Source organism: Spodoptera frugiperda, chromosome 24 (genome assembly GCF_023101765.2).
Source record: "Spodoptera frugiperda isolate SF20-4 chromosome 24, AGI-APGP_CSIRO_Sfru_2.0, whole genome shotgun sequence".
Classification (NCBI taxonomy): domain Eukaryota; kingdom Metazoa; phylum Arthropoda; class Insecta; order Lepidoptera; family Noctuidae; genus Spodoptera; species Spodoptera frugiperda.
The window spans coordinates 182,485-204,326 of NC_064235.1; the positions used below are offsets into that span (position 1 = coordinate 182,485).

Sequence of the window (21,842 nt, forward strand, 5' to 3'; positions counted from 1 at the left end):
GTGGTCTGATGGCTCTTTGAGAACTCTGATGGCTCTTTCTACCAGAGATGTGCAAGAGAAAATATTAGTTTTGAGGTACATTTAGAAAATCCATAGGAAATCATTAGGATAAGGATGCTTTTCAACCACAGATGAGCTATATGTAGCTATGCTACGAAGATGTAATAGCTAAGCGATATTAAACTATGTAGCTGTGAAAGGAAGACATAGCAGGGAAATCATCCATAGCACGCATCTTTCCACCAGTGCTAAGCTATGTGTACCAATGAATATGATTGGTGAAAGCCAAACGTATCCACAGCAACGTACCATAGCACATCTCTGGTAGAAAAGCCCCGTAAACCCCTAACTTTTAAATTAAAAAAATATATCATTTAAACCACTACGTTACCTACTGAGAACAATACATCAATTTACTCTACACTAGTACAACGATGATATATAAAGAGTGCGACCTACGGGTCAGTGGTGATAAGTGAGACTTGTCACTGGGATAATTGGTGACAAATTGTACTCGATAGACGGGGGTACGAGTCCTGATTGGTGACGGTTTTATTACTTTCACTCATTGATGTAGCGGTTGAGAGATATACAATGTGATAGGGGTGGGACTTCTAACCCGTTAAGGTTGAGTAACTACTACATGTAATTTATTGATTAAAAAAAATAATATGGGGGGTTGAAACCCCAATTGAAAATATTGAAAAATAGTTATTTTTTCGGTAAAAATAATTCAGAAATGGTTTCTTTTTCTCACCAAAACATTATCAAACATATGAAAAAAGTAATGAATTAGTTAGCCAAGGTTATTGGGTACTATTAGTGGTTTTTTTTTGTTTCTACGACGCATACAACCTTTGATATCAAAAAAAGTGAAAAAAATATTAAAATAGCCATAACTTTTAGGGGGAGGGGATTCGACCACTTCGACCCCCGACTTTTATCGATAAAATTAGGAGTAGAACTCAGCCTTAACGGGTTAGAAGTCTCGCCCCTATCACATTGTATAGTGTTAAGAGTGCGGTTCCACTGACGCGGAGCGGGGCGGAGAGGAGCTTAGCCGTGCACGAATAGACAAATCACTATGCTCGAAATCTTTTCCATTGAAGCGGAGCGGAGATTTGGAGCATAGTGATTGGTCAATTCGTGCACCGCTAAACCCTCTCCGCCCCGCTCCGCGTCAGTGGAACCGCAGCCTAAGGGTTCGATTCTGAAGTGATGACGTTGTATAATTTGACTGCACGATTGGCGCGGTGGCTGGACAACCGGCTGCCGCGCAACGTGTAGCGGGTTCGATTCCCGCACGGAGCATCTTTTTGTGTGATCCACAAAATGTTGTTTCGGGTCTGGGTGTCATGTGCATGTGATATTGTATGTTTGTAAACGCACCTACGACATAGGAGAAAATCCTGGTGAGGGGAAACTTTTTTTTAAATCGAAAAAGAAAGATTTCGAAGTGATGAAGTTGTTTAATTATTCTGATTCACGGAAACCAGGAAGGAGGGTAAGCACAGTCGTTCATTGTGTAATGTAATAGTTAATTAGATCAGTTTTTGAAACCGTAAAACTACATTAATCTGCCTGTCAGACACGGGTATTGAGCAAGCGACCCCTTGCCTTGCAGTTGGTACCATCCGAATAATATAATGATTATTTTCTACGGTATAATCCAGTAAACAAACTCTTCAGTTTTATAATATTAACTGCCGCACTCTGAGTCATTTAATGATTACTTAAACTATTCCTTAGCAACAATTTTGTTCCGAAAACAATTGTTAAGGACTGGGTTAATTTCAATAACGCATTCCAATAACCTACCTATCGGTAGATTTGCCTACCAGCGGAATTTTGACATATTTTGTTTGGAGCTTATGTCAAAATTCTACCGCTGGTAGGCAAATCTACCGATAGGTAGGTTATTGGAATGAATAAGTGACTATTAAATGACTCTGAGTACGGCGGTAAGACAGATTCGTACCTATCATAGCACATAAGAAATCACAGTTATGTATTTTTTTGAAACACCAGAGGCGTTACAAGTGCGTTGCCGGCCTTTTGTGGGTAGGAATTTATATTGAGGACAATATCTCTGTATAGTATAAAAACAAAGTCGTTTTTTCTGTCCCTATTTCTCCTTTTGTATGCTTAAATCTTTAAAACTACGCAACGGATTTTGATGCGGTTTTTTTGAATAGATAGAGTGATTCAAGAGGAAGGTTTATATGTATAATACGTGCATAATATATCACCATTGCACCTATGCGAAGCTGGGACGGGTCGCTAGTATGTAATACCTCATGATCCGGAGCTGCGGATTACCTAGCGGGCTTACCAGGGCTCCGGCTCGAAAAGCAGGAGAAGGAACGGGGTGATTTTTAGTCAGTAAGAGTCTGACACTCCCTCTCGCCTCGCCCAAGGCGGGAGAAGTCATTGGATGAATTTCTCCCCTCAAAAAAAAAGTATGTAATACCTCTCTACCTACCCCCTTTTAAAGAAAGTAAGATCTCAGTTTAATACATAAAGATTAGGTACTAATTCATTACATAAGCAAGTACTGACCAGTCGAGGCCAAATACTGGCGGAGTCAACCACTGATAACGCAGCGCCGACTGAGAACGATTTGCTTGTAATTGATAACAGTATTTCATGTGAGAGATTTCTTTGATAATACTATGTTATTAAAAATGTTTCGAGTTTGAGAAATTTTCCATTATTTACATACATACATATCCTCACGCCTGTCTCCCATGGGGGTAAGCAGAGACAATGGAACGCCAATTTTTTTTTTACATTGCCCCACACTTTTATTTTCTCCTGTGTCGTGGATGCGTTTAGTTTAGGTACAAACGTTTAAAATTTGACATTCATATGACACCTAGACCCGAAACAACAATTTGTGGATCACACATTGCTCCGTGCGGGATCGAACCCGCTACACGTTGCGCAGCAGTCGGTTGCCCAGCCACCGCACCAACCGTGCAGTCTACACTACACACAACCTCCCATTAAAGAGGTGACAGATACTCTTAGAACACATTATATTACTATATATTCTACCCTGTAGACATACATAAGCTTTATATACCTAACTAACTAAACAAACAAACAAGTATTTTTTCACATATAAATAAATCGTGTCCAGTGTATTATCAGAAATCTCCGAGACACAATGCACAAACGGCCGCATCTTCTATCTCACTCATACACATACGACAACTATACCCGTCTCGCTCCAGCCAGGATTCGGCAGACCGGTTCTTGGTCCGTACAAAAAACGTAACCGTCGCCTTATTAAAATATTATCCTCAATAAATTTTTCGAAGGATACTTACTATACTATAGTACTAAGTATATAATGTGTTTTGAAAAAAGCTTTGAAAATGTTTTAACGGTCACTCTTAATGGCCTATCTGTAGATTTGGTTACTAAATCTAGAAGTCTGACAAGCTCTTTGGCATTATTACCTGCAACACTATGTTCTGACAGCGGCTTTGCCCGTGTTCCCGTAGGAAGTTGTTTCGGACCATAATCTATCCCTGTTTCAAATTTCATCTCGATACCTTCAGTAACCCGTCCACTAATCCTTCCTTTTTTATGTAATAGGGGGCAAACGAACAGACAGGTCGCCTGATGGTAAGCGATCAGCGCCACCAATGGACACCCGCAACACCAGAAGAGTCACAGATGCGTTGCCGGCCTTTTAAAATGGAATACGTTATTTTCTTGCAAGGTTTCCTTTTAAAAGGTGATGCGTTTAAATTCCCATTCTTGTCAGATTGCTTGGGGATTGCAATTATCCTTAAGTGATAGACAGTTTAGAGAAAGCCGGTGCCCGCAGCTGGATAGCTTTTAGGAGATCCCTAGATTCGATTAAAAGGAAACCATTTCAAAGGCAAAGCATTTATTTCAATTAATCCTAATATAGGCACTTTTGAAACGTCAAATTGAATTGTCCGTCAGCCAGTGAAGCTAGGTGCTCCTTCCAAAGTGTAGCTTCGAATGGAGAAGAACGAGCAAGAAACTCCATCGTTACTCTTTTCATTCATACTCATTCCATTGGCATAATCACCATGGAACATGGGGCCTAGCACCCATATGGCAGGGTGGGATAGCTAGTTGAATATATTTATTTTTAGCGACATTACCGGTTACCGTACACGCTGAGCTAAAAGTTCAACGAAACCGATATCGAACCTGTTCCCTTGTGCTGGCGGCACACTGATACCAACTATGAGTCATGCTATGCTATACTATAATAATTAAAAAGTAGAAGGGTGGCAAATCCGATTGTATCGTTTTTAAAAAGAGTAACCTATGGAGTTTCTTGCTCGTCCTTCTCCATAGGAATCTACACTTTGGAACGAGCAAATAGAGCAACTAGAGGACTGACCAACATGACATTCTCCTTGTTTGACGTTTCAAAAGATAAGTGTCTACATGTCCTTATGACGTCATCTGCAATACCTACATGCGATGTGCACTGATGACGTCATACAGAATGCGTACGATGCGTGCGATGAGGGCATGTAGACGCTTACCTTTAGTATACTTGGAATTATTTTGACTTTGACTCCTAAAATATAAGTTTTTTCTATAGTTTCGTGTGTAAGACCAATTGGTCTCTAGTTTCCATCCGTACTCGTAAAGTTTCTCAATTATTTTACTTAGTACAATTTGACCTTGAGAACGAAACAATTTTAACATTTGAAATAAAGTTCAACAACTATTTTAATGGTTGAATACTCATTTCTTGAACTAGGTTTTAAATCATATTAGTTAAAAGTAGGCACAGATTGCCTGAATAAAAAATTTTAATAAAAAATACCAGGAACATTCCACTAAATTAAAAATTAATGGCTATTTACCATTACTCCACAATATTAAGAACAGTGCATTGTGACTTCCCCAAAGGTTATCCCTTTAAGGAAGTCAGTTAAAGTATAAATGATTTATTATTGGGATAAACCCGCCACTACGTCCCAAACCGCTGCAACTTCTGTACCCAGGATCTAAAGTAGATACAGCCATGAAAACACCGGAGCTCTAAAATCCGATGGTACATGAATAACTGTCTTGGATCCCGCAAAAATAATTAAAGGAGAAAGAAAAGGCCACCTGATAGTAAGAAATAACCTTTGGTAATTAGAGGAGAAGAAAAGACTATCTGATGCTAAGCAATCAGTAAGACGTAACACAAAATTAGGTACAAATCTCCAACTGTCGACTACTTGCAAAGGTTCAATAACCCCCAGTTTAATGTTTAATAGTTAAATATGAAAAGAAACTCGGTGTGGGTAAAAACGAACGGTGTTTTAGCAAATACTTGTGTAAGATCTCACGTAAAAATATTTGTATAGTCGGCGGCCGGTGTTGTAGGCGTGTGCTGTACGTGTAGCTGTGAAGATGTGGTGTGCGATGCGAAGCTATGGTTTTGTTCTAATATCGCCACTTAGAGCAAGACAAACAATTAGTTCTTATGTTGAACGATCATAAGGATCATAGAAGAATGTTTTGGGATTAAACCCCATCAGTACGCTTAGTATGAGTTTGCTTTCGAAAGGAGAGCGCGTTCGGTGCTCTGATTGGCCGGCTGGAATAAACCAACGCCGGACGCGCTCCCGCTTCTATTACTTTAACCGTAAAGCAAACTCGTACTAAGGGTACTGTTTGGGCACAGAATTGAAAAAAAATACAAAGCTTTTTATTTCCTACAGAATGAGACAGATCATAGAAAGAGAAGCAGACTTTAAAAGTAACACCAGTATTTGACAGCCAAACGCTCCATACAATAACCAACATGGACATCATATCTATCATCTACCATCTTTCACTCCCTACAACAATTTTAGAAAACAAAACATCTCAATCATACTTTATCCGACCTTGAAACTAACCCTTACTCAACAGTCGAAACAACCCTGTTCAAAAAGACCCACCTTTACAAATACACCAAGCGACATTAAACACTATCTTCACAACATCCATAGCATAGCTCCCACATCGCCCGACCCTGACACAACCAGTACGGCAGGCCTGCGGAGCGAGGCTTAAGAGCCGCCTTACGCAACGGTACAGCTTATTAAAGCTTGGGTAACGAGTGAATTCGCGAGCCAGCCTGTACACACCGACCTATTGCGTAAGGGGGACGAGGCGGTGATCCTATGCGCAAAATGTCCTTTATTAAATTTAAGATTTTGTTAAAGAGTAATGATAGAATTTTCTAGTTGTAGGAGAGGTTGATTTGGCCATTGAAGCAAGTACAAAGAGGAGATACCATAATGTGGAAGCTGCCCAATATTATAAGTAAAAAGTTGTATTACTCTAGAAATTACCTCTCTTTAATTATTATTAAACGTTAAACTTTTGTTATTCCTTCGTCAACAACCCAATGTATCTTACGGCGGAATTTACAAAAAAAAAGTTTGGTTACTATATCGTATCATCACGCCTTTTATCCCCGAAGGAGTAGGCACATTACAGCATTTAATGCCGCTATACAATGTACACCCACTTTTCACCATTTGTGTTATAAGTCCCATGTATTAGGGGTGAGCCTATTGCCATATACTGGGCACAATTCCAGACTCCGTGCTGAAATCTTTGGTGTTTTCTATCAAAACCCTGGATTAACCCAGAGATTTTGGATTACGATAGATTATTATTAAAACATAACTTGTGAATCACCTCTACGACTGCCCCGACCAACTGTCCGCTGCACACAATCCGCTCAAGGTCACACAAACATACACACATTATTATGTTTTCAAAATAACAAATGTCTAAGCTATGATTTCACCACACCACCACAGCAGTGTTGGCGCATGCCTTATCTAGCGTTACGCAGATTAACACATTACCAATAACTACTGTTGCATTGTCTTTTATTATGAACACTAGTTTTATCTGTTTCAAGGACTTTCTAGTGGAATAAGTCCCTAGGGGGTCTATTCCGGAGCAGACGGATCACCTGGTGGTAAGCAAGGTCGCCGCCGCTCCATGGACACTTCAAAGCAGGACCAGAAACGGCGTGGTTTTTAGTAAGTAAGAGTCTGACACTCCCTTTCGCTTCACCCAAGGCGGGAGAAGTCATCGTATGATTTTCCCCGCCAAAAATTGGGAATGGGGTCTATTTTCAGTATTGGACGTCTTATAGCTTATACAACCGTTATATGGGCCAAACCCGCCACAACCTCTCAAAACCGCTGCAACTTCTATAAGCCAGGATCTACAGTAGATACAACCATGAAAACACCGGAACACTGAAGTCCGGCGCGTCCCAGGGACATGAATGACTATCTTGAATCCCGCAACGAAATAAATCAGAAGATATTATTACAGGAGAAGAAACATAAAACAGCTGCTCAATAATGTTCCAAGGACTTTCATTACAGATCTACTAACAATTTATCACAATGGGCTGTAACAATTCATTTTTGGACTTGTAGGCCTCCGCTACCCACGAGGGTTAGCTGTGATTCCCTTACTTGGGGGCGGGATGAAGATCCCGGATTAAAAGTTCAATATCAGAGAGCGTTGCTGCTCGGTGGGATGTATAGCGGCCAATCGCGACGAGAAAAATCATAAGATTTTGTTTACAAATGCAGACGACCCAAATTTCCCCCTTTGATATAATTAATCGAATCACAAACAACCACAAAACCTTTGAAGAACACTCCAGAACACTCCAGAACCTCTCGCAAGCACTCCCAAACAACCGCAACCGCCGAAAAAAAGACCAAAACAAAAACAGCACTCAATTTTTAAGGAAGCCATGTTGGTTCTTGAGAATGCACCGCGTAAACACACCGATGACTAGACGCGCCGTGTTTCCGCGGCGAGTCGCGAGCTGGCACCGCGCCAATGACGTCATCCGCCGAGATAGCCTATTCAGAGATGCGAATAGTACTTTATTATAATGTATGGGAATTACGAACGCTTTTATTATTTCTTTCAAAAGGTGATATGCTGGGCTCTGTGAATCTATGACGCTTTTGTACTTGGATCCTGCTAACTAAGCCTATAACCGTGTATAAAAGGCCTTGTAATCGATGGACAAATACGTACATTTTGACAATAATCTCTTGGAGCAGTTGCAACGACCACCTCATTCCAACTCCTTTATCAATAAGAGTCTAGAGTCTGATACTCACGCCTCACACAGGGCTGAAGGAATGATTTTTTGAGGTTGAAAAATCATCCAATAACTTCTCTCGCCTTGAGGGAGGCGTGAGAGAGTGTCAGACTCTTACTGACTAAAAACCACCCCGTTCCTACTCCTGCTTTTCGAGCTGGAGCCGCGGTAAACCCGCTAGGTAGTCTGTAGCTCAGGAAATTTTAAAATATAGGATTGTCATCTCCCTGTCTAAATATCAGTTGTATCAAAGTATCAGTGGTAATACCGTCTTTAGTTGCACAATCTTCTCACAAAATTTGCAAACAGAACCCAAAAACCCTGCGAAGAACAGTTACCTACCGCCTCCAAGGTCCTTGCACACCAAAACGATCCTTATCATCATATACAAAAAATGCAAATCGCATCGTCTTTCACATGTCATCGCCCACTTTCTAAATGAGTCATCATTTTTAAAACGAATTTCGTTTATCAAATAGGTCGCAACACTACAAGAAACCAGTATATCATGGTCTTGCTTTGTATGACATTTCACCACATTCGACGGTCAGTTTATACTGGTTGTATGTACGATATGGCTATGCCTAGATACGAATCTAAAGGCGTGCCTATTATCGCACGTATATGGCTACAATTCTGCCTAAGTTTCTGCCTGGAACTGCGCCAACGGTACTATAAACGTCTAGACTCGAATACTGGACGGCGTTTGTAAAAATAATCTATTGTTTTAAATATAGATTTATTTTATTTTTATGCGTGTTTTTGGTACAGATGAATACTAAGTACCTAGTTATTTTAGCTTGAATTAGCTTCGTAAACATTGTTCAGCGAATTTGGTTCTTAGATACAAGTAACAATGAGCATTTATTGTCAAGATTCTTTGCAATATAGAGTATCTGGACATCCGATTAATGTCCGAATAAAAACGACCTGCTTCTAAAATATTAATGAGCTATCTGCGATCCCCAAGCTATTTGACAAGCTTGGTGATCAAAGGTAAGGTAAGGTTGTTCAGCACTTTTTTTATGGAATAGGTGGCAAACTAGCAGACGGGTCACCTAATGGTAAGCGATCAGTGCCGCCCATGGACACCACCCTACACCAGAGGAGTCACAGGTGCGTTGCCGGCACTTAGCGTATTTCGGCTCATGATGACAAATTACTTGTCTATTCCGAGGATTTTAATAGTTAATTCCATATGACATCAAGTCCTTAACCAAAAAAAACACGACCTGAATATACAAATCCAACTCAACAACAACAGAACTACAATAAGATGAGCTCAAGCCAAAAAAATATAAAAAAGTTTGTCCCACAAAAAACACAAGCCATTTTTTTCTTCGCCCATTGTTCTTGACAAACCGGTAAGAAAGAGATCAGCTCTGCTTATACCCTGTCAATATACGTGATACATGTCATCGTGGAAGGTCAATGACATTTCCGTGGCAAGCACATCGATGTACCCGAAACTAGAGAAATGGTTAAAGGATTTTTGGTTTTATGCCAAACTGTTAAGGTTGATAATTGTAAGAACAGATTAGGGATAGCTAGACGTGCTGGCGATCACATCTGGCAAAAGTCTATCTTGATCCAAAAATTTTGGATTAAGATCCTTTAGGTTGCTTTTCCACCAGAGATGTGCTATGCTACGTTGCTGTGAATGCGTTTGGCTTCCACCAATCATATTCATTGTACCAGTTTAGCAAGGGTTTAAACGGACTGAGCTATGCTATGTTTTTCATACAGAAAGATGGGTTTCTTACTATTGATACATTGCATACCCGAGCTGCGCATCTTCCTCGCACAGCTACATAGCTTAGTATTGGTAGAAACGGTCACGCAGTTTCACAGCTTAGCTATTACATCTTCGTAGCATAACTACATAGTACATCTTTCATATCTGTACTAATCTGTACTAATATTATAAAGCTGAAGAGTTTGTTTGTTTGTGAACGCGCTAATCTCCGGAACTACTGGTTGGATAGTGCATTTATCGAGGAAGGCTATAGGCTATAAAACATCACGCTATGACCAATAGGAGCCGAGCAGAGAGGGTGAAACCGCGCGGAAGTAGCTAGTCTTTAATATACAGACCTTTTTATCCCACGGGAAAGTGGGTAAAAACGCTGGTAGAAGTTAGTTATTAATAATTTTGAGTATGCACTCAAAAGTATTTTAAAAATCACTCTTTTTTTTCCAAACATCTGTTCAAACTTAACACTGACTTGTCAATCATCAAGTTTTTATAATAATTCTAAATCTTCTTTAATATTTTTTGTGTGGCAATCTCATCGGGTGAGGAGAACACATGTTTGCTCGGCCGGAAGAAGCCATTATAATTTATGCATAAACCCAAAGCTTTGTCAATATTACCTCATAAGTACCTTACTTAAAGAAAAATGCGTAAATCACATTAAAATAGCGGTACGTTAGATTTCACATACGGTGAAGGAAAACACCGTGAAGAAACTCTTTTATTGAGGAGGAAAAATCATCCAATGACTTCTCCCGCTTGGGTGAGGCGAAAGAGACTGTCAGACACTTACTGACTAAACCTACTCCTGCTTCGAGCCGGAGCTCCGGTAACCCGCAAGGTTACCGAACATCCGTCGTCTGCAGAAGACAATGTTGACAGTCAAACTCTTACTGACATCCTAAACGAATCAAGACAGACAATAGCAATTTCCTCAAACATTTTATCGCACATTAACTTTCAATCAGGACATTATAAAAGACTGAAAATTGACCAAAAACCACACAAAAACGAATCTAATATGACAACTAGAATTTTTTGCTAAACTTTTTTTAAAACTAAATGTTAAACGATCAAGTAACTCTAGCCGGGTGAGGTAACAATGAACAAAACGGCGCGCGCGCCGATGTTTAGCAGACAAATTGACAGACAGACGTATCGTTTGTCAGAACCGGTTGCGTTTGGAGCTGCGCCCGCGCCGGTGCGCGTACACTAACCAACCAGTTATGTGTGTATGTATGTATTAGATCATTTTGACGAGGCTGTCGACATTTCGACATGTGTAACGAACATTTCAAGTGTTGAATTAAAAAAATATACTTTTTAAATAATTTATTTCACATTAGGGAATGGTTAATTGGCCGGCTCGACCGGAGTGATACCACGACATCACAGAAAACCGACGTGAAACAACACTTGCGTTGTGTGAGTGAGATTACCGGAGATCCGATTACCCGCATTCCCAATCCCGATCCACAACAACCTTTAAATTCCTAGCCCTCAAAAGGCCGGCAACGCACTTGTAACGCCTCTGGTGTTTAGTGTGTCCATGGGCGGCGCCGATTGCTTACCATCAGGTGATCCGTCTGCTCGTTTATCGAATTATACCATAAAACAGAGCGCTCTAGTCATGCACTTTATAGGCGCCCCTAATTTTTTCGCCGCAGTCATTCTATGGGCCCTAAATACTTGCCCAATTTGCCTTAGGGATCTCACGCTAAAATCTATCCTTTTTTCTTTCCAACAAGGCATATAACTGTATATTCTTATATCTCCGACCACGTGACCAATAGTATCAATTACCCGGCTTATCAGCACTGCACCTATGTGTTATCAGGCGTTATGTTCTGTTGTATGGGCGTTATCAAACTATCGAGCTATCAGCTCACTTGATAATACGCCGATTTGAGTTTTCATGTTATTTAAGTACCTATTTGTTTTACTACCTACCTTTTTCTTTATTCAAGTCAAAATAGTTTATTTCAGTTAGAAAAAGATGACAGTTTTGAACGTGGAATAAAGTAAAAAGTGTATGTTTGTCGGTCAGTCCACTGGTGAAGCTATTTGCTCGTTCCAAAGTGTAGATTCCTATGTAGAATAACGAGCAAGAAACTCCATAGTTACTGTTTTTAGACAAATAGTATTCTATTTCCAAACTAGCGAACCAATTTCCGATGTTCCCAGTGAATTTGTAAAGTTATTTTTTTTAATAAAAACCTTGTCATAACAATGACAAATACGACAAAAAGAATTATCCAATTTGGTGCAGCCGTTCCTTAGTATTGCGCTTAGCAACTGTTTTTGCAAGCTTTTATTTAGTTTTTACGATTCATTTTTATTTTAATGATTACCTAGACACTTTTAAAGATTCCTATGAAGAAGAATGAGTAGGAAACTCCAGTTTTTCAAAGACTTTATAGGAAATGAGCCTATTGTTGACTAGAATTCCACTAGTATCTTAATCAAATCGAACATCAAACCTCTGTCTCCTTACAGTCCAAACAACCATAATAAAAATATCTTTACAACATAACAAAATTCCGTAATCGGTAATTGAACCTTAGACATTTCACAATCACTACTAGACGAGGCATATTTTATAACTATAGATAGATAGTAAGCACACAGAAATACATGTTAAAATACAAAGACAGGCATTGTGCTTGTATCCCGCGACACACAAAGCTCAATCGTCGAGCCACTGCTCACAATACCGCCTGGTTTCCGAGTAATCAGCGCTAATTACACACAGACAGACTGTATATTGTGTGTGATAGTGAAAACCTATTGTTTTCATAATTTTAGACTCATTGCTGTTGATCCGGTAGATTTAGTTCAAATAGTCTGCCAAGATGTAGGATGACTGCCAGAGTAGATTAAACTTATGACCAACGTTCCACTTTCCGTGGGTGTTATAATAACAGGTTGAGGGACAACTTATTTGACAGAGATCGGGCAGAAATGCTCTCTGGTATCATCATCGCCATATCATCAGCTACAAGACATTCACAGTTTTTTTTACGGTATAATCCGATAAACGAGCCGTCCTGATGGAAAGCAATCGTCGCCGCCTACAGACACCTGAAACACCAGTGGCGTTACAAGTGCTTTGCCGGCCTTTTGGGGGTTAGGAATTTGATGATTGTCGGGAATTCAGGGATTGGGGATATTGGGGATGTATTTTTAGACTTAGGTACTTCACATTGTTCATTGTTCAATATTTATTTATGTATTAAATACCTGCAGATTGTATTGTTGTATCAATTTAACTTTTCCTTGTTCTAACAACTGATAACTACTGGATATTCAATTATATTGTCTGTACTTCTATACTCAAACATCCTAATTAATATTACACAGTCCTTTCAATTATGTCTTCAAAAATTAACCTACCCCACACTAGGATTTTCTCCTGTGTCGTGGGTACGTTCACAAAGAGTTACTCCGTGCGGGAATCGAAACCGCGACCCGTTTCGCGGCAGTCATTTACCCAGCAACTACATCAACAGTGCAGTCTATTATCAAAGGCTGGCTATAAAACATCACGGTAAGATCAATAGGAGCCGAATAGCGATTGAAACCGTGCGGCAATAGCTACAATCTATTATGCATAAAATATATTAATTATGTGCAAAAACAAAATATAATTAACCCACATTACTGCATGCATGTAATTGTACACATTATAATTATAACGATAAACATCGTTATCGACTCAGGAGTCTAGAAATTTTTGTTTTTTTAGATTAATATGTCGAGCTAATGAAAACAAACACTTAATTGTCTGTATTTTATTTTTAAATATAGCTCTGATATATGTTTACATGGGGAGGTAGACAGAGGTGTATATTAAATCTGCTTTAAAGTATAAAAACTATAATGTAGTTATTATTATTTTTTTTATGTTAAATGGGCTGACGTTTGGTCGCTATCTCGCCTGATGGTAAGTGATGATGCGGCCTACGATGGAGCACGTCTGCCCATAAGCAACCTATTCACTCGGGCTTTGAAGACACCCAGGTTATACCCATCAGGAAACACAGACTCCGGCAAGGAGTTCCACTCCCTAGCAGTTCGCACGAGGAAGTTATCTAGAGGAAGTTATCGTCAAGTGTCGCGAAATGCTACTCATGAATATGAGCGTCTAGCACGGCTTGAAACTAGTCGAGTTCCTCGTCAAACAGTTACGTGAGTAAGCCGATAACATAATAATTGATTTAGTATGTCTCACGGAAGTTATAATAATATAAACAAAACAATAATGGTTGAGGTCTTGAGGTATGTTAAAAAAAGATCATTCATTATGAATCCGCTGCAAGTTGCGCGGCAGTTGCGTTGCCTAGCCACCGCACCAACCGTGACAGATCACCTGATGGTAAGCAATCAGCGCCGTCCGTGGACACCCATAACACCAAAGGAGTAACAAACCTGTTATGGATCCTTTAAAAAGACAAAAATAGGTATGCACTTTTCTTATAACACATTTTTACCTGACTTTAGGGAAATTTACTTAATTCTAAGTAGGTAGTAAAAAAATAAAGAAAATCTTATCAAAAGCAAATACCTAGGTGTATAGGCTAGACTATTACGTAGGTAATTATATGCTGCGAGTTCATTGACCCGACTCACAGCCCGCGGCGTTGTATTGATGACAAATCAATTGTTTTCTTGCATTACTCATAGTAATATCGCTGGCAAGGAAACAGACCTACTTTGTAGATAAATATGTAGGCTTTATTTACTCAATAATACTCACTTTTACTTATACAATAAATGTCCTGTTAGTAAAAAATACATAACATCACAATTCCAGACAGAAAGCTTACTATGTAATATTATAAACTAGCATGCCGGCAAACCGCCGTTCATACTGCCTCCAACATTTCTTTTTAAACCTTCTCTGGACTTCCAGAAATAATTCAAGACCAACATTAGCCAAATCGGTGCAGTCGTTCAGAAATTATGCGCATACATACATTTTGGCGATAGAAGTTGGGAAAGATTTAGCATTTGTGTGCATGTTTGTTACTCAATCACATTTTTAACAGCGGTAGATTATTGTCTGAAATAACACATACGCTACTTTTAATCTCACAAGAATACTAACGAAGCTGAGGCAGAAACTAGTATTATAAATACGAAAGTTTGAGCATTTAGTTATATGCATGTTTGTTACTCAATCACGTCAAAACAGCTAAAGGGAATGATATGAAATTTAGAACAGGGGTTTATGGTATGGAATAACACATAGACTACTTTTTATCCCACGAGATCGCTGTCGAAAGCACTATGACTTCACGAATCTTTAGAAAATAATTAAATAAAAACTTTTATTAATCGCAGTAAAATAGTCAAAGTACACATAAACATCTTAATTAAAATCATAGAATCTCCTTACTCCTTTACTGACTAACTTTACCATAATAAGTAGTACAAACTACACAACTACATAGATACATACCATATATTGACTATATACTGACTATGTACTCTGTGTAGTAAATAACAGAGCAAGCTAGCTGGCTATAAAAAATGATGAGCTCATTACAGTCAGACCGTGGGTGTCACAATAATAAGGTAAAACTCACCTCACCTAGTTTTTAAGGAAAATTGTGTTATGATCATATTTCTATGATCTAAAAAAGTTATTTGATTTGATAACATAGACTATAAATAGGTCATTGTGTATTTTCCTACCTTTGCAATCATATTATAATATTAATATTATAAAATATTTGTGAGTTTGTGTGCATGTTTGTAACTCAATCACATTGAAACTGCTGAATCTGATTTATCTATAGTTATCTATTCTTAATATTATAATATTTGCTTTGACATTTAAAAATGCCTTCCTGGTCTAATTAGAATAAATAATTTTGACTTTGTTTTTTGTTACTAGAAGTGATACATAGATAATAATATGCACATATATAGAACACAACACAGTTATGTTATAAGTCCCATGTAATAGGGGGTGAGCCTATTGCCATATACTGGGCACAATTCCAGACTTCATGCTACTACTGAGAAATTTTCTAAAAAGGAATTTGCTAAGATGTTTATAAATAAGTTAATTAATACTTAAACATTAAATTCCATGAAATATCATCAAGTAGGTATGTATTTATCTAATCTATTGAAACTGGGTGAAGTCTCCACTCCATGTAACAAGAAGACCTTACTTTATACACTTCAATTCAATGATTTACTTAGAATATTCATTTATAAATGTGAGTGTATGTATTTTTGTATGTTTGTCATTCTGCAATGAAGAAAACTGTGAGTTTTATACCTGAAGATATTTTAATTAAGAAGCTAGAGAGTTTATTCAAAGACAAATCATTTATTCCAATTAAACCATAAATACTTAGGTACTTTTGAAACATCAACACAGAACAAAATATATAATAGTCTATCTGTCTGTTCGTCAGTGAAGCTAGGTGCTCATTCCAAAGTAGTAGCTTGTGTAGTAATTTTGCTATGAACAAAATGGTATAAGGCAAAGAGAGTCAATGAGTCATCTTAGGGGTGGGATTTTAAACCAATTATTATTTTTATATTGGTCAAATTTGATCAATTTTAAACACTCTTCTCAAAGATTCTGACATCTTAATCTTGTTTGAATCAATAATCTGAATAACAAGACATAATACAGCAAAAATATATTGATTGTAATGGCTAAATACGAAGTTACAACACACGAAATTACGATCCTACTCGCGCGAACTACACACACGGTGTCTCACAGATATGAACGCGAAATAAATATCATATAGCAACATTCCACACGACGCAACCTTTAGACCGCGCTAATTAGCGTTAAATATCTAATTAGGTACGTATTCATGACTTATCCCGGCAAAATATAGCATAATGATAAATGAATGAATCAAATACGAACATATAAAAAATGTAAGAGATCAAATCACGACTAAGAATCTCCGCCGGTCGCCCAATCAGCCCGCAATTTGGCCCATTACACTAGCCGTACTATCCTACTAAATTAAAAACACACCTAAGCCGTGTCATAAACGCGTTAGAGCCGCATTGTACCATATTCGGCCGGGTTATATGGTACCGAACTTACGCGGTGACATCAGCTCACATTATTGAAGAGATAATATGTAATTGATTAGTGTCACGCCCAAGGAAATAGATTAAACTTACTTCACAGGTATACAGATGCAAGAAAACACTATATTTCACTGTTAGATCCAGTTATAAACGCGATATATTTAACATTTCAATTTCTCAAGATTTATCTGTTGGAAAGGCACCAGATTAGCGCGCAATGCATCAAACTTATCACAGAACACGCCAGCCGATCCATATCGGCGATAACGATACATTTAAAGACAGTACGGACTAAAAAAATCCGACCCAATTCCTATTAGCATTATACTAGACACACCCTATATCGCGGGTGACGAAAAAAACGCATACCGACATAAAACCACCTCGTTCCTAATGTTAATGTAAACAAATATGTACAAAAGAAAGCTGAACACACGCAATACTCACCGGCAGATCTCCAAGACGCGTTAAAATCTCGATTTTTGAGTCACTTCACACACTTATCGGATAGCTATTGTAACTTACACTAAGCACATAAACGAGGTAACATTATATAAAATAACATGCACAAAACGTTGTTCGTTATGTTTCAAAGCACCAGCACCACCGACATTACGCGTAGAGCGTTTATTTCAATAATTCGTTCGTAAAAAAAGAATTTCTGTAACACGCCACCGGAGTAGATCGATGTCGGCGCGAGTTTCGTTTTTTCGCCGTAGCGTCGCTGCTATCGACTGACATCGGAAGCCACGCTTTAGATGGCGCTGTTGTCTCCAGTGTTGCAACTTTTTAAATATCAATTACCACTTGTGACCTATTTAAGTAGTAATATTCAAGCTATTTGTTTATTGTCTCCCTCAAGTTTTTACACATATTACAAAAGTAAAAGGTGCGGTGCGAGTGATTTCTTTAGAAAGTCATCCGTTATAAATCATTTGAAAATGTCGAACGTCGATCCTTCTTCACCAAATTCAATTATTAACTTGTTTTAATAGACAGAATATATCAATATACAATCAAGTTAAAAATGCTTGTATAAAACAATTACAAATATTTTCTTCAACAATAAGTCCACTTATTTAGGCAATTTTGTAAACTGGTCAACATTGAGTCGCAGGGTTTCATTTTACGCAGCATTTGATTCTTTTCTACTTATCTTTTTGCACACAAAAGTTGTATAAAACTGATAAAGCCTAAAATCAGGCAATCAATTAAATACTGTATTATTTCTCCATAATAGACAACGTCAAATGTGTTTCTTTTTGATTATTTTTGTAACTTGACTTATTTCTAGCGAACTGTGAATGTGTACGTTGTTACGTACACAGAAACGTAATACACGTTTCGTTATTTACAGAGCATACTGTTTTAATCTTAAAATATTTTTTATAATATTTTGAAAATAAATTTACTTATCTTTAAATCTACCAAATTATGTTACTTTTTTAATTTATATGGCATAAATCACAAATTTTATAAGAAACTTCAAAAATGCTTCATAAACAACTAAACGCAAGACCGGTTCAAAAAGTTTTCGTTGACTTGTTCAATTTCACTCATTCAAAAATCATTCACTCTCAAAATGGCGTTGGACTAAGTTGTGCGTTATTGTTACTTTTTGTTTTTTGTAAAATTTTAAAACTGTTGACTTAAAACTGAGGTAAATATCCTTCTACTTTCTTGTTTATATTATAACAGATGTAGTTTATGTTGTAAATTGTGTGTTAACGATGTAAATGTTGCAACAGGTTAACATGGGTCGTTCGCCCAGTCCGCGGCGGCGCGATGACAGGCGCCGGGATCGAGACAGAGAGAGGGATAGAGACCGGGATAGGGACCGCGAGAGGCGGAGGCCTCGCACCCGCTCCCGTTCACGGTCTCTGGAACGTAGGCGGCGCTCCCCAGACCGCCGACGCAGCCCCTCGCCGCGCCGCCGCCGCTCACGCTCAACATCACCTGGACCGTCCACATCCTTCGTGAAGCCCAAGAAGACCTTCGGCGAGCGTCCGATAGTCACCCCAGCGGATCTAGAAGGTAAAACTCCTGAGGAACAGGAGATGCTTAAAGTTATGGGCTTTTGTGGGTTTGACTCCACTAAAGGCAAGAAGGTTGAAGACAATGTTGAGGGAGACGTCCATGTGGTGCTGAAACGTAAGTACAGACAGTATATGAACAGGAAGGGCGGGTTCAACAGGCCTCTAGACTTTGTTGCATGACTCCTCGGTGAACGCACAGCGAGCTCCATCGCAGCAGTAATATGTTGGTCTGTTCTAGCAGTAAGGCTGATATGTGATATTTTTGATAGCTCGGTTTTATATGAACATTATTTACACTTGTTTTTTATAAGTACAAGGCATCTAGATAGGTGTTTGTGAACCTATTTGACTGTTTAGGGGCCTACTCGGCTCGATGCCTATCTGCAGTCCGTATTGCTGGCATTAAAACATTATACAGCACAATTTTAATGACAAAAGATCTTCAGAAGGTCTTTCTAAAACTATTATTGGTTAATTGTTGCATTCGAAACCTATTTGTGACCCAGACATGCTCAATATTATTCAGATTCTTATAAGATTGGCGTACAATCCATTTTAAAAGGAAGTTCAACACATTTCTTTTTACATGAACTGTAATTATAAACATTTCTCTACCATCGCAAAAGAACAGCTGGTGAAACATATTTCAAAAGAATTTAAATCTAAAAACGTCTTGAATACATGAGAACCACCAAGATAACATCGTGACATGCAAAAAAGAATTATTATTTCCTCTCAAAAATACATAATTATCTCCCACAGACCAGTTCTCACCCTTATGTTGGCAAAAAATTAAAAAGCATACAATGTAGTTGACCGTTGGTCATGGCAACTTTCTTTTATACGGAGAAAGTCTCCCATGACACACCTTGGCATTGAATTTGGATAAAAACTGGTTTTAATACAATATTATTATGACTATAGAGTTTGTTGAAGGTTACGTTAAAATTTGGGGGTCTTATAATACTAAATAGCATGTCTACCGGTCTTTATAACTCGTTTTGTGGTTTAAAAATGTTTACAGTTTTCCAAACTGATATCTGTACCCTTAGTATGAGTTTACTTTATGTTTAAAGTAATCGAAATGAGAAAGATCGGGGGTCTGATTGGCCGGCTTGAATAAACCAACCAATCAGAGCTTCGATTACTTTAAATGTAAAGCAAACTCATACTAAGATACTGTGTACCAGTACCAGTGGTAAAAATTTTAATTTTAACTTTAAATCTGGTGCAGTACCAAATTCACAATTTCTATTTATTTAGAGATACATCAAGGACTCATTCACTAGTTTTTGCACATTTTTCATCAATTTGCTGAGAATTTGTCACATGTTGGTTTATACAGCACTCAATTGCATATAACAAACAAAATATGATAATCTTTCCAAGGTTAGGCTCACAGGGTAACAAGGAAGTATCAGATTTGTGGAATGTGTGTAGGATTCAGGTCTCGAAACTAGTCTTAAACTGGTCTAGACAGGAATTAGGTCATATTTGAATGTGTGAGTTTGAAGACTAACTGCCATACTTAGAGACATTTAATGATTACTTAAACTATTCTTTAGTAACAATTTTGTTCTGAAAACAATTGCTAAGGACTGGGTTAAGTAACCATTAAATGACTTTGAGTATGGTGGTAAAGCTAACAGGGCAAGCTAAATAAAACCATTTAAAAAGTGAATATTTCCATTTAATATATAAAAAAAATCTTGCCGTACCTTGCTATCAATATATGGAGACTTAATTGAACCGTTTTACATTAACAATTTACTATTTTCTTAAAGCTAAAACCTAACAAACAATATATTAATACATTATACAACAATATTATACACCATTCTACACTATACATATATCATGATATTTTCTTTTATTTCTTCGACAAATGACTGCTATTTATAAACAAGTGTTCGTATAAAACCGAGCTGCCTTATCAACTTTTTACTTAGAATTGTAAGTGTTATACAATATTGTTTCTCTCATATCTTTTTGGGATGTGTAACTGTATAGTTTTTAAACCAATTTTCACATATATATAAATATTGACACACTTTTCTCCCATTACAGTAAGCAAGGGAGATTAGAATGACCAAAGAACATGATTTTGGCATATTTTTAAGTGATATTCAACAGTATTTAAGGCAAAAATACCTTTATATTGAAGTATTTCTTTTGAAAAATTAAATTAATACCTTTTTGGCTGGTAAACAAGTTAAAAAATTCATATCTTAAGATTGTATGTGATAAATTTCACTGCAAATGTCATTCATATTAGTTTATCATTAAAATCTATTATTCTATGCAGTTACATCTCCCAAATTACCCGATGCCTTGTTGTTATACTTCAGAAATTTTACTATAAAGTTGACATAAAAGTACAAAGACCGTTTAGGATATAAATTCATATAACTGACTCCAGTTTCATGTGAATTATTGACATGATTTTACCTAACTGTGTCATATATGTCACTAACCACCGTACTCAGTCATTTAATGGTTACTTAACCCAGTCCTTAGCAATTGTTTTCAGAACAAAATCGTTACTAAGGAATAGTTTAAGTAATCATCAAATGTCTCTGAGTATGGTAGTTAATACCACAGTCAGTGTGATATTCTGGACCGTGATCCATCATTTTATTTGGATGAAAATTATAGCTATATGAGCTGAAATCTACTTGACATCTGTCTTCCAAGACTTACCGCCATACTTGGAGACACTTAATGGTTACTTAACCAGTCCTTAGCCATTGTTTTCGATACAAAATCGTTACTAAGGTTAGTTTAATTAATCATTAAATAACTCTGAGTGCGGCAGTTAAATTCTTTTTAGATTAACCTGACAAAAATA

General features: G+C 37.7%; 2 protein-coding genes across 12 annotated transcripts in view; one reads left to right on the top strand and one right to left on the bottom strand.

Annotated features, from left to right (window-relative positions):
• LOC118278690 (uncharacterized) overlaps positions 1-17,715 on the bottom strand; it is a 104,074-nt gene extending 86,359 nt beyond the window's left edge. For 5 of the 11 annotated variants that reach the window (XR_007706845.1, XR_007706843.1, XR_007706844.1 and 2 more), the window contains exon 1: positions 17,406-17,703. The gene's annotated coding sequence lies outside the window, so the exon portion shown is untranslated. Of the gene's footprint in view, positions 1-17,405 lie in introns of all 11 variants that reach the window. The other 6 variants (XM_050703400.1, XM_050703399.1, XM_050703403.1 and 3 more) reach the window with 4 other exon arrangements.
• Positions 17,716-18,507: 792 nt separating this feature from the next.
• LOC118278693 (U4/U6.U5 small nuclear ribonucleoprotein 27 kDa protein) lies at positions 18,508-20,660 on the top strand. The gene is made up of 2 exons (XM_035598015.2): positions 18,508-18,618; positions 18,707-20,660. Exon 2 carries the CDS (start codon positions 18,713-18,715, stop codon positions 19,172-19,174), a length of 462 nt encoding a protein of 153 aa, XP_035453908.1. The 5' UTR covers positions 18,508-18,618; positions 18,707-18,712; the 3' UTR covers positions 19,175-20,660.
• The last annotated feature ends 1,182 nt before the right edge of the window (positions 20,661-21,842 follow it).